General features: G+C 36.4%; 2 protein-coding genes across 2 annotated transcripts in view; one reads left to right on the forward strand and one right to left on the reverse strand.

The window, feature by feature from the left end:
* LOC117110282 (nucleoside diphosphate-linked moiety X motif 8-like) overlaps positions 1 to 1,040 on the reverse strand; it is a 6,377-nt gene extending 5,337 nt beyond the window's left edge. The window contains exon 1 of the mRNA XM_033252967.1: positions 906 to 1,040. The gene's annotated coding sequence lies outside the window, so the exon portion shown is untranslated. The remainder of the gene's footprint in view (positions 1 to 905) is intronic.
* An 8-nt stretch (positions 1,041 to 1,048) lies between these two features.
* On the forward strand, positions 1,049 to 6,993 carry LOC117110349 (glutathione S-transferase kappa 1-like). The gene is made up of 8 exons (XM_033253076.1): positions 1,049 to 1,207; positions 2,097 to 2,178; positions 3,169 to 3,288; positions 3,984 to 4,084; positions 4,402 to 4,437; positions 5,445 to 5,561; positions 5,657 to 5,750; positions 6,047 to 6,993. Exons 1-8 carry the CDS (start codon positions 1,133 to 1,135, stop codon positions 6,088 to 6,090), a joined length of 669 nt encoding a protein of 222 aa, XP_033108967.1. The 5' UTR covers positions 1,049 to 1,132; the 3' UTR covers positions 6,091 to 6,993.
* Positions 6,994 to 10,067: the final 3,074 nt, after the last annotated feature.

Raw genomic sequence — 10,067 nt, forward strand, 5'->3', positions numbered from 1 at the left:
AGATGCTGCACCCCACCTAATTTTAACGTAGGCCTAATTCTTGGGCGTGGTTCTGAAGAAAATAGTATCGAAATGCACGCCATCGTGCATTCATTTGATTAGGTCTACAGTATCTCATGTTTTATGTCGGTGTTTTAACGTGAACAAAATCAAAAATTAATATATGTGTTTTTCTTAATTATTAAGATTGCTTAAATTGTTAATGTTACAATTGTCAGATTTTATTCCATTCTGTAAGTGGTGGTTTTCTCTGTTGAATTAAGAGTACAGTGTGAAGAAATGTATACAACAATCTCACGACGATACATTTCATTTTAATTATAAATAGCTTGTGGCCGAGTTGACATGTGGCCGAGTTGACTTGTGGCCGAGTTAACTTGTGGCCGAGTTGACTTGTGGCCGAGTTGACTGCAGCCGAACTTTTTGTGGCCGAGTTGATTTGTGGCCGAGTTGACTTGTGGCCGAGTTGACTTGTGGCCGAGTTGACTGCAGCCGAACTTTTTGTGGCCGAGTTGATTTGTGGCCGAGTTGACTTGTGGCCGAGTTTACCTGCTTCCGTATTTACTTACTTAGCCCTAATTCAATTTAGCTTGGGTTGTTTTGGCCGGGTCATCTTGTTGGTCTGGGTCCATGTGAAGTGTGTAGGCCTAGGCTATCAACACATTACACACTGTCACTATGGGGCAGTGTGTGTATTTTTGACGCGCCAAAAGTAATGCCATGGGCCGCAACAACTTGGATTAATTAATAAAATACAAGCTAATTCCTCAGCAGTCGCAGTATGGTGATTACAGAAAGACAGTCAGTGACTACCAAGACCAGAGAGGACCCAGTGGTCACCACTACTGATATTTCTATTTGTATAAATAAGAAATAAAATCGAATTGAATTATGAAATGTATTACCGTTATATTCCCCTATCACTTGTTACACTGTTATTAGGCAGAAAACAAAGTCTCTTCTTTCTTCCCGACCCTGACCTCTCTCTCTCTCGCTCTCTCTCTCACACCCGATGGCAGTTTTGTTTTTATATGTCGCCCTCTTCAGTCTTAAATGATCACAACCAGATCACAACCCTTTGATCACAACAAACAGCAACACTGACAGGTCTATATACAACCGATAGTGTCGAATGGGTGCTCCTGTTAAAAAGACTATAGAGTTGTTTTACGACGTTATATCGCCGTATTCGTGGCTTGCATTTGAAGTAAAGTTATTGTGCTGCACTTACGATTTAGTTTTCGTAGGATTTCTTCTCACTTGAGGCCTATCTAAGCGCCGTGTTGGGCTAGCCGAGCAAGAGAGGGTCTCGGCGCGAGAGAACAACGGAAGAACTCCCTCTCTGGACTATCTAGCCTAGGCCTATAGTATTAATTATATAGGAGAATGCCTTGGCTAGGCCTATCAGTATGGTTTAGGATGTACTGGAGTGGTGGTTGAGCTATAATGTACTGTATTACATTGTCTATTAATTATGATTAAACATCTATGAAAAAATTACTCAGCTCCTGCCCTGGGGAATAGGCCAACTCTAGGCTCTAGGCTAGGCCTGCTATTTTTTGCAGAAGCAGCTATAGAAGTTCTGTGCAGGATATCTTGAAAACCAACTCAATTTTTGGCCCGGAAAATGGCAAGGAAAATAGATGCGTAGAAGCTTCTGCCTTGATATATTGGTATTGAGAGAGTAGACCAAGGCCTAGCCTACCAGGCCCGTAGCGTGGTGGGATGGGGATTAAGGGGGTTACGACGAACCCCCCACAAACTGGAAAAGGCCCGCATTTAAAAACGAATAATTGATATTTGTAGATATATTTACAATGTTCTTCAGAGTATCGGAGATCATACAAGCCAGAAGTATTTCATGTCGGCATTTCTTAAGCTTTCCCAACTAACAGTACTACATTATTGTATAATGGTTTCCAAAGGGTCCACTTTCCACTGAAACGAACCTCCCACAAATTAGGTCATGCTACGGAATTGTGGAATATCAGCCCTTATATTCCCAATTCTGCAGACAGAGTTCTATTTTTAGGCCTATACTATATAGGCCTACATGTATTTAATATATTTTTATGGTGTATCTTTGAACTTTGTAGATATTAGGGAGGTACAGAAAGAAATGGAATATAGATTTGCAATACAAGCCGTTCTTCTTAGGTGGCATAATGCATGGGTCAGGTAAGTGCTGTTTTCATTATCTAAGTTGTGTTTAAATGGGAATATGTTTAGTTCAGTTGGGTGTGTTTACTTGTGACTTTTTTATGCATCCTTACTTCTTTATTCAAACTTTATTTATTTAGAGGGTGACCCTTCCAGCTGGTGTTCAGGGGCCCTCAATTATAAATATAAAACACATCTGAAAAAATGTTTGATTACCGAATTGACTACAGTACCAATACATTCTCAACGTGCACACAGTCTTTGTATTTTTTGTGTTTACACTAAAAATATATCCTTAAAATTATTACACTTTTGCCCAAATGAATCAAAATAACATTTTATCTCCTCGTTCCATATTCAAGCGCACTTCGCTTTCCCACTGTGCATTCAGCTAATACCGTAATAATTTTACAAACTCTTGCAAATTTTACAAAACTAACAACAAAACTTTTCTGAGATACATTTTTAAATGAAATGCTCTTGATACAATCTACCCCCTTGCCATACTGTAAAGTATTTCAATTGTGCAGATGATACCTCAAAAACTAGCTCAAATTTGCGCTGGAAATTGCTCGGAAAACAAGTACGCAGAATCATATCTGCTGCATTACACATTGAGAATACAGTATTAATATCAAAGCCAAATTTTTAGTAAAAATCTGCACAGAAATCGGCCCTTATTTTTTAAATCTGCGGATGGATTTTTAGGCCTAATATTTGCATGGATTATGTATTTCCCACACAGGCATTACCCTACAGTCTGAGCCCCTTGGTGTTGTGGATATGCTGGCAAGTAGTTATGTGTGGCCTTAACAACTATGCCTTAACTAATCTTACACTCAGCAGGCATTCTAAAAAAAATGGTCCTTATACCTCTTAGTCAGACCTCCAATTTCAGATGTTACGAAGAAATTATTTAATTGTGATACACTAGAGACCAAGTAATGCGTTTTTTTTTTATATATTGAATCTTTGATCAGTATTCTTGCTTATGATTTTGTCTTAAAGATAATAAGCCTCCGGGCCTGAATCCAATGAAAGCAATGTACATGATGCAGGACTTGGGAAATATGCGGGATTACACCGGAGTGCCAATCTCAACATCCACACCGGCATTCTTTGAACAAAGTGAGTGTTAAGCTCTATCACCACTATAAAGTTTTTCACACTACCCAAAAGTGATTAGGCAGTGTAATTGCTCCCATATATGGACAAATCATAAGTTGACAATTATTGTTATTATTAAATCATATATAATAACACACTATATATAGTGTACATAGCTTTAGTGATTGACATTTTTATGTAGACTCACCAGAATGCTGGTTTCTAACCAAGTTTCGTTTAGTCTGTTTACGTTAAAATGATTTTACGACAAGTCTGTTTGCATTGATTTACCTTGAATCAATGCCTTTGCCTGCTATTGGGACAGTCCCACACAGTTTTTCTATAGAGTCCACAAACAATGGTCCAGATTTCTCATGTAAAAAAATGGGTCAATTTTTAAGAAAATGGGTGCAGAATATTAATACATTCGCGTAAAATAGGACTAGTTTTAAGAAAATGGGTCCACATTATTTTAATTTAATTTAAATTATTTGATATTGTTCCACACTGTTTGAAAATCCTGGCTACGGTATGAATGTTTTTTGGATTTGAATGGCATTTTGTATACATAAGTTATCATATTTTTTTTATCAGTGTGTACAGAAGCAATGGATTAAATTATTGTGTTTATACCTAGTGTTGCTTCTAATGTTTACAGTACAGTACTCTTTTTTTTATTGTTTCTATACTTATTGCCTTTCTCTTATTTGTTATAGGATCGTTGACGGCACAACGGTTTTTGACAGTAGTGAAGGAGGAACAACCTGAGGACTTGGAAGAAGTATCAAGACAGTTGTGGCTTAGAATCTGGTCAAAGGTTACAATGAAAAACTTTCAAGAGTTGTTAATAGGGAGCTTTTGATTTGCGTGATGACGCGACACAACGAGGAAAATGCGCAGATGACTTAGTGACGGCATTACGTTTGTATTATTTATTATGGCTGTTCAGATGGCGATGATAATTATAAAGTGATGATGATTTACCAGAGTTTATGATGTGCTGATGTTAAAGATGATGATGGTTATCATTATATTATGATGAATATAAAAATTATTATAATGATCGTAAGGATTGGTGATGAATACTGTAGTGACATAGATTTAATACAAATAAAATTTTCATATTCTTTGCAGGGTGAAGACATTACAGAACCAGAGAGTGTGCTTGAGGTTGCAATCACCAATTTTTAATTTGATTATAAAGTAGTTAAGCCTCCCCTAGTCATTAGTAGCCTCTGTTGAATGTCTTCTCAAACTTCTTACTAAATAGATATCTAATTGTAATTGCCATCAATTTTATCACAACCCAAAATCAAAGATCTTTAAATAACAATATAGCACTTTCCACAGTTTTGGGCATAACAAATAGAAGCATAATGTTCAGTAAAAAGAAACTTTTTGCAAAAGGGCATCCTGCACTGCGTTGTTACAGAATTTGCATGCAGAAATCGAAAAGTGCGCTACCTTGTTTAATAAGAGTTTAGCTAAAATAAATCAAATATCTTATAAACATAAGATAATGTTCTCTGCGATTTCCGCGTGAAAATTCTGTAATAACGAATTGTACGGCACCCTTTTGCAAAGTGAAAACTTTTCAACTTTGACTACTTTGACCATAGCATACGCTGCGCGACTTTACGTTTTACACATAACAATTAGAAGCGTCCAATTTACAATGCGCCCTCTCTTTAGAACAATTAACGTACTTGGTAACGAACTTTGGAATAACACGAACACCCTATCTCTGATCCATGGCAAGGACACCCTCTCCCAAAAGTGATTACTTTTCTGTGCCAAATCGACGCTTTTATTTGTTATGCGTAAATCGCGGAGAACGCCATCTTGTGTTTATAAGATCTTTGCTAAAATGTATACAGTCAATAGAGGGCAGCAAACATGTTTGTTTTTCTTATAACATTGGATAATTATTATTGTGTAAATTGTGTAAAATCAAACCATATTGTATTATTGATGTATTTTATACTTATGTTAATTTACCATTATTACCGAAATAAGGAATAATAGTGGTAATAATAACAACCTTGTTGAATATGTAATTAAAAAGTGTAAAACCTAAAGTCATAAGACTGCCACTATATTTTACACACTCACTATGTTAATTTATTTAGATTATTAGAGTAGGAGTGCTAATTTTTTTCAATTTTGTGTTCTTATAGGCAGCCAAAGCTTCTGGTATTTCTGAGGATGTTGCTAGAAACTTCATGTCAAAGGTCAAAGATCCATCAGTTAAAGAGAAGTTGCAGACGGTAACTGGCATTGCACTAGAAAGTGGCGTAAGTGATTACTAAATTGAGTTTCATTCAGAAAATGTTTACTACATTGCTCCTATAATTAGAAATTGTCTCTGTGTGACCACACACTATTTCAGGCATTTGGATCTCCATGGATATTGGCTCACGTCAACGGGGAGGTGAAGACGTTCTGGGGAGCTGATCGCATCCCTCTATTAGCTCATGTACTAGGTGAGTACATTAAAAGAATTTTGATAGACTTCAAAAACAAATGACAGTAGACAGTAGACAGTATAAAATTCATATCTTGATAGTTAAAAAATTTACCCTCCAATTCTAGACCACATTTGAGACCTGAAAAAAATAGAGTGGCCTCTGGATTTGGTCTGCAATTTGAGTGTTAGCTTTCGGTTAAAGGATCAAAGACGTTTGGTACTTTGAATAAGTAGTCCAGAATTAAAAGGGTCTGGGAATATGAAAGTAAACTATATTATTTTGTCATGATTGTTTTATTTTTTTTCAATTAGGTGAGAAATGGGAAGGTCCACTGGCACCACAATCAAGGTTATAGTCTGTGTTTGCTGCCCTCTACAGAGATTGAATTTTGAAGACATCACGTTATCGATAAATATAATTCGGGAAATGATGACAACATCAACTATGACCTTTGATTCAACAGGTTAAAGGACTGTAACTTTCATTAGGAAAATGATAATAATAATCCTGATGTTGTTTGATTATTATTTTATGTTCAGATGATTTTGAACATAAAGATTTTTTGAAAATTTTGTTAACATCATGATCCAATTTGCAATAACTAATTAATTCATTTGTATGGTATACAGGGGCGGCGCTAGCAGGTGGGGTGGGGGCAAAGGATCCTCTTCGGGGATCTCTGGCCTCCCCTATCTTAGACCCCCTGTAGGGCAATTTCCTGCAAGTACATCAGGGAAAAATGAAATCTCGACCGCCTGCAATTTAGGTATGCACTAAGCTGTCAAATTTTAGGGATGTTTAGTGCAGCAGTTTGAGGTGTTGTATACTCTTACGATCATATGGGTTGCAGTGGCAGCGCTAGATCTTCCCCAGGTGGTTAGTACCCCCGACAGCAGGGGCCCTCTTAACTTGAATGGTTTTCTCTCAAATTATCCTTTTTAAATAAAGAATAGAGGGTGGTGTGGACACCTTATCAAGGAGCTTGGACCACTCATCAGGGAATCCCTGGTGCCGCCTCTGATAGTATATTGACAATCATGTAATAAAAACGAAAAAGCTGAACTACAGTGTTTATATTTACAAAGAAATAAACAATATAACATTTACACAAACAATAGTTAAATATCATCAAAGTAACAAGCCCAGAAAGAAATAAATTATTTAAGAAAAAACAAATTCGTTTAACTTGAGTGAGATTCTTGCGAAGTTGCGTAGATGAGAAGATAGAAAATAAAATAAATATAGAATAAGAACCCAATGTCGTTTGTTATAGTTGTAATTTGTTTTAAATTGCATATTGAAATGTATACAAATAGTTATTTCAAATAATGCACGCTTAAGTCAAGACTACATTATACTTAGTAGTACTGTAGTACTTAGTTAAAATAGCGCCCTCTAGGGATCCCATCGCGTGAACGCGTCTGAAATCACCCTGATCATTCTATAATGATTGGCTGTGGCACGGTAGACATTCGGGTTATTGATACACTCGTTAATTATTGAAAACTTCAAAATTTGATTAAATGATATCAGTATCCGTAAATACAAAAATACAAAGTAAACGATGACAGAGAAAACAAAGACATGATCTGAGGATGACCCACGAAAAGTTAGGGAAAAAAGGCCTTATTAGTCCTTGCATTAAAACAGAGAATACAAAACACAGGAATATATTTTATCATTGTGCTATCTGTATTTTATTCCTGTTACTGCATATGTTTTGTATTTGTTATGAGGGCCTCTTTGAGTTAGGCTCGCTGTGAGAGCCACCCTTATAAAAGAAAGTTGAATAATAAAGGAGTAAAAAATCAGAAAACGACAAGGATTTTATTAGCAAAAATAGACGATAAGATACATGCTTTAACGTGTAAAATTTTAAAGTATAAAAACATTAAAAAGTTTAACAATTTTATTTTTTAAAGATTTAAATAAATGATAAAAGTTTACCATAAGCAATTATAGCCTATTCATTAGTAACACTTACTTCTTGGCTTGTAAACGGGGTACGGCTGGAAAGGCCAACATGTCGCGGTTTAGCTGCCACTTGTGTCATAAATTTCAAAAAACAATTTAATTATAGAAGGTGAAAGTGTTTTATATTCTAACCAACTCTGGCCTTTTACACAGGTGTCGCATTAAATTTATAGTTTTGAGTTTTTTTTAAACCCCAATGTGCTCTTTTTTCAAAATATGTCTGGTACCAATATTTCCTCTTTAGGCCTATCGCCCTATAGGTTGCTCTCATAATAAGACGATTCTGTTCAAGCTAAGTCAGAATGGACTACAAAAACCCTGCGGAGGCAGGGTTCGCTCCCCCCTCCCCCCGTTGACGTCACGTGTGTTCGGTGGACTATTTAAGTTATTGTGATTGCCAGTCCCCCTCAATACTGTGTTCTAAAAGCACAATTTTTAGCTATCCTGCACAATCTTTTCGAGCCCCGACCAATTCCGGCACCACCCCTGTTGGAATGTTGGGCCGCTCTGTCAACCAACCTCTGAAGCTACCACTGTCGCAGATTCGTGGTTGGTTTGGATTCTGAGAACGCACCTTTACATCCATAAAAATGGTACCGGTAGGCCTACAGAGAGTCATATAGTATAAAGCCATTTAATAAATTCTGTGGTTTTATGATAAAAAAAATTATAATAGACATGTCCTTTCTTATATCCTTACAATGTATTACAATCGTTATTGATTCTTTGTAATCCAGTGTCACGAGGAAAGACGGGATTGAGCTATCTTAATCCCGTCTTTTCAAGATGAGCAAGTATGATCGAGCTTTATCCAGTTTTGTAACGTAAAGTATTGTCGTTGGATTTTATGATGAATAAATCTATTAATTACGATCATTAAACTTATTAACACTTCTAGGCCTATATCTTAGATGGACAACGTGTCCTAATTTACGTGATAAGCAAAGCATTTTTTTTTAAATGTAATTTTTCAGCTAGATATCTCACGAGGCCTTGCTTTAAAATTATAAATCCTTGTTTAACTTCATCGTCAACAAGTCAATTTAAAACCAATTCCAATAAAATTATGGAAAATTCAGTAACTCATGGAGCATATTTTATTGACTTATTTATTTATCAGATTTGTAATAATATATTATTTCGGCCTTTAATGTAGGCCTACATGCCTATTATGATTTTGCTCTGTATAAAAACTAAAGTCCATTTACAGCGAATCCGAATCGTGGGATACAACTGATCTTAATCGAATCAGTCACAGGGACGCTGACGCTGGCGTTCAAGCATCGGAAACGGCGGCCGTCCGAACTTCCGCTCGGATCCGATGGGAGTTTAAGTCTCCTAAGTATATTGTATTAATTTTTTATTTGTTAAGCATACCAAAATTCTCTTATTTTTATTATATTAGAGATATTTATAGTCACTATATTTTTGTGAATAAAATGTCGTGTACTGCGGCCTTGTATCCCTTGGCAAAAGGCGCGGTAGGCCTACAAGTTTCGGTACCGGTATACTGGTTGGTAGGATAATATATATAATACCGCCACATGTCATTATTAAGACATGTTAATATTAGAGCCTACATTTATCGGTTTATGAGCACCACTTTGGTGTAACAGTGAACATCACTTTCGACAGGTTCGCTGAATTCCTTTACGTAATCAGAAACGCTCCCTCTGACCGAGTACTAATAAGCGTCGCAGCTGTCGGCGATCGTAGGCCTATAGCGATTTTACAAATACATTATTATCTGCCTTCATCATGATGTGTGATTTAAACCGCCAGTGATGTGTTCTCGTCAAAACAAAAATTATTTATTTAGCACGGAAGCGTTTTATTGGTGGACTATATTGATTTTACACCTTTGTTTATTGATTGGCACGTCACGTGTCTCTCTGCATAATAAATATCACATGATTAATACGGTATTGATTGCGCATCACGTTTACTTCATGCTTATTTTAAGAAGAAATTAAACATCAAACAGGCGAGCGATTGGCACTTAAATACTTGAAAGATTAACTTCGCTGAATATGAACCGTCCCGCTACGCTCCGCCACCGGATATTGTCCGACAAATCGACATTGTATACGGGCACGTAAAACACGTGCCTGAGTGGGACATGTGCGTATTCCTGGCCCTGTTCTGATTGGCCACTTTTTGTTCGATTAGATGCTTTTACTGTATGTTAGGTTTACCAGTAATTCAGGCCAAAATAAAGAACATGTAAACAAGCATAAAGCAATTTCTTCTTTTGGATATAATATAGTTATTCTAATTCTGATTCATACGGTTGTTGGTTAATTTGATACGATATGCCGCGTATTATGTTAACGCAAGACCTTACCTGTATATATACTG

Source organism: Anneissia japonica, unplaced genomic scaffold, assembly GCF_011630105.1.
Source record: "Anneissia japonica isolate Jap-2015-1 unplaced genomic scaffold, ASM1163010v1 scaffold284983_len440753_cov197, whole genome shotgun sequence".
In the NCBI taxonomy this organism is placed as follows: domain Eukaryota; kingdom Metazoa; phylum Echinodermata; class Crinoidea; order Comatulida; family Comatulidae; genus Anneissia; species Anneissia japonica.

What these genes read in the sequence shown, in the direction of transcription:
- LOC117110349 (XM_033253076.1), top strand. Translation starts at nt 1,133, where the DNA reads ATGGGTGCTCCTGTTAAAAAGACTATAGAGTTGTTTTACGACGTTATA. An exon ending in TGGCATAATGCATGGGTCAG is followed by an intron (nt 2,179 to 3,168) that starts GTAAGTGCTGTT and finishes TTTGTCTTAAAG; the next exon opens with ATAATAAGCCTCCGGGCCTG. An exon ending in GGCTTAGAATCTGGTCAAAG is followed by an intron (nt 4,085 to 4,401) that starts GTTACAATGAAA and finishes TATTCTTTGCAG; the next exon opens with GGTGAAGACATTACAGAACC.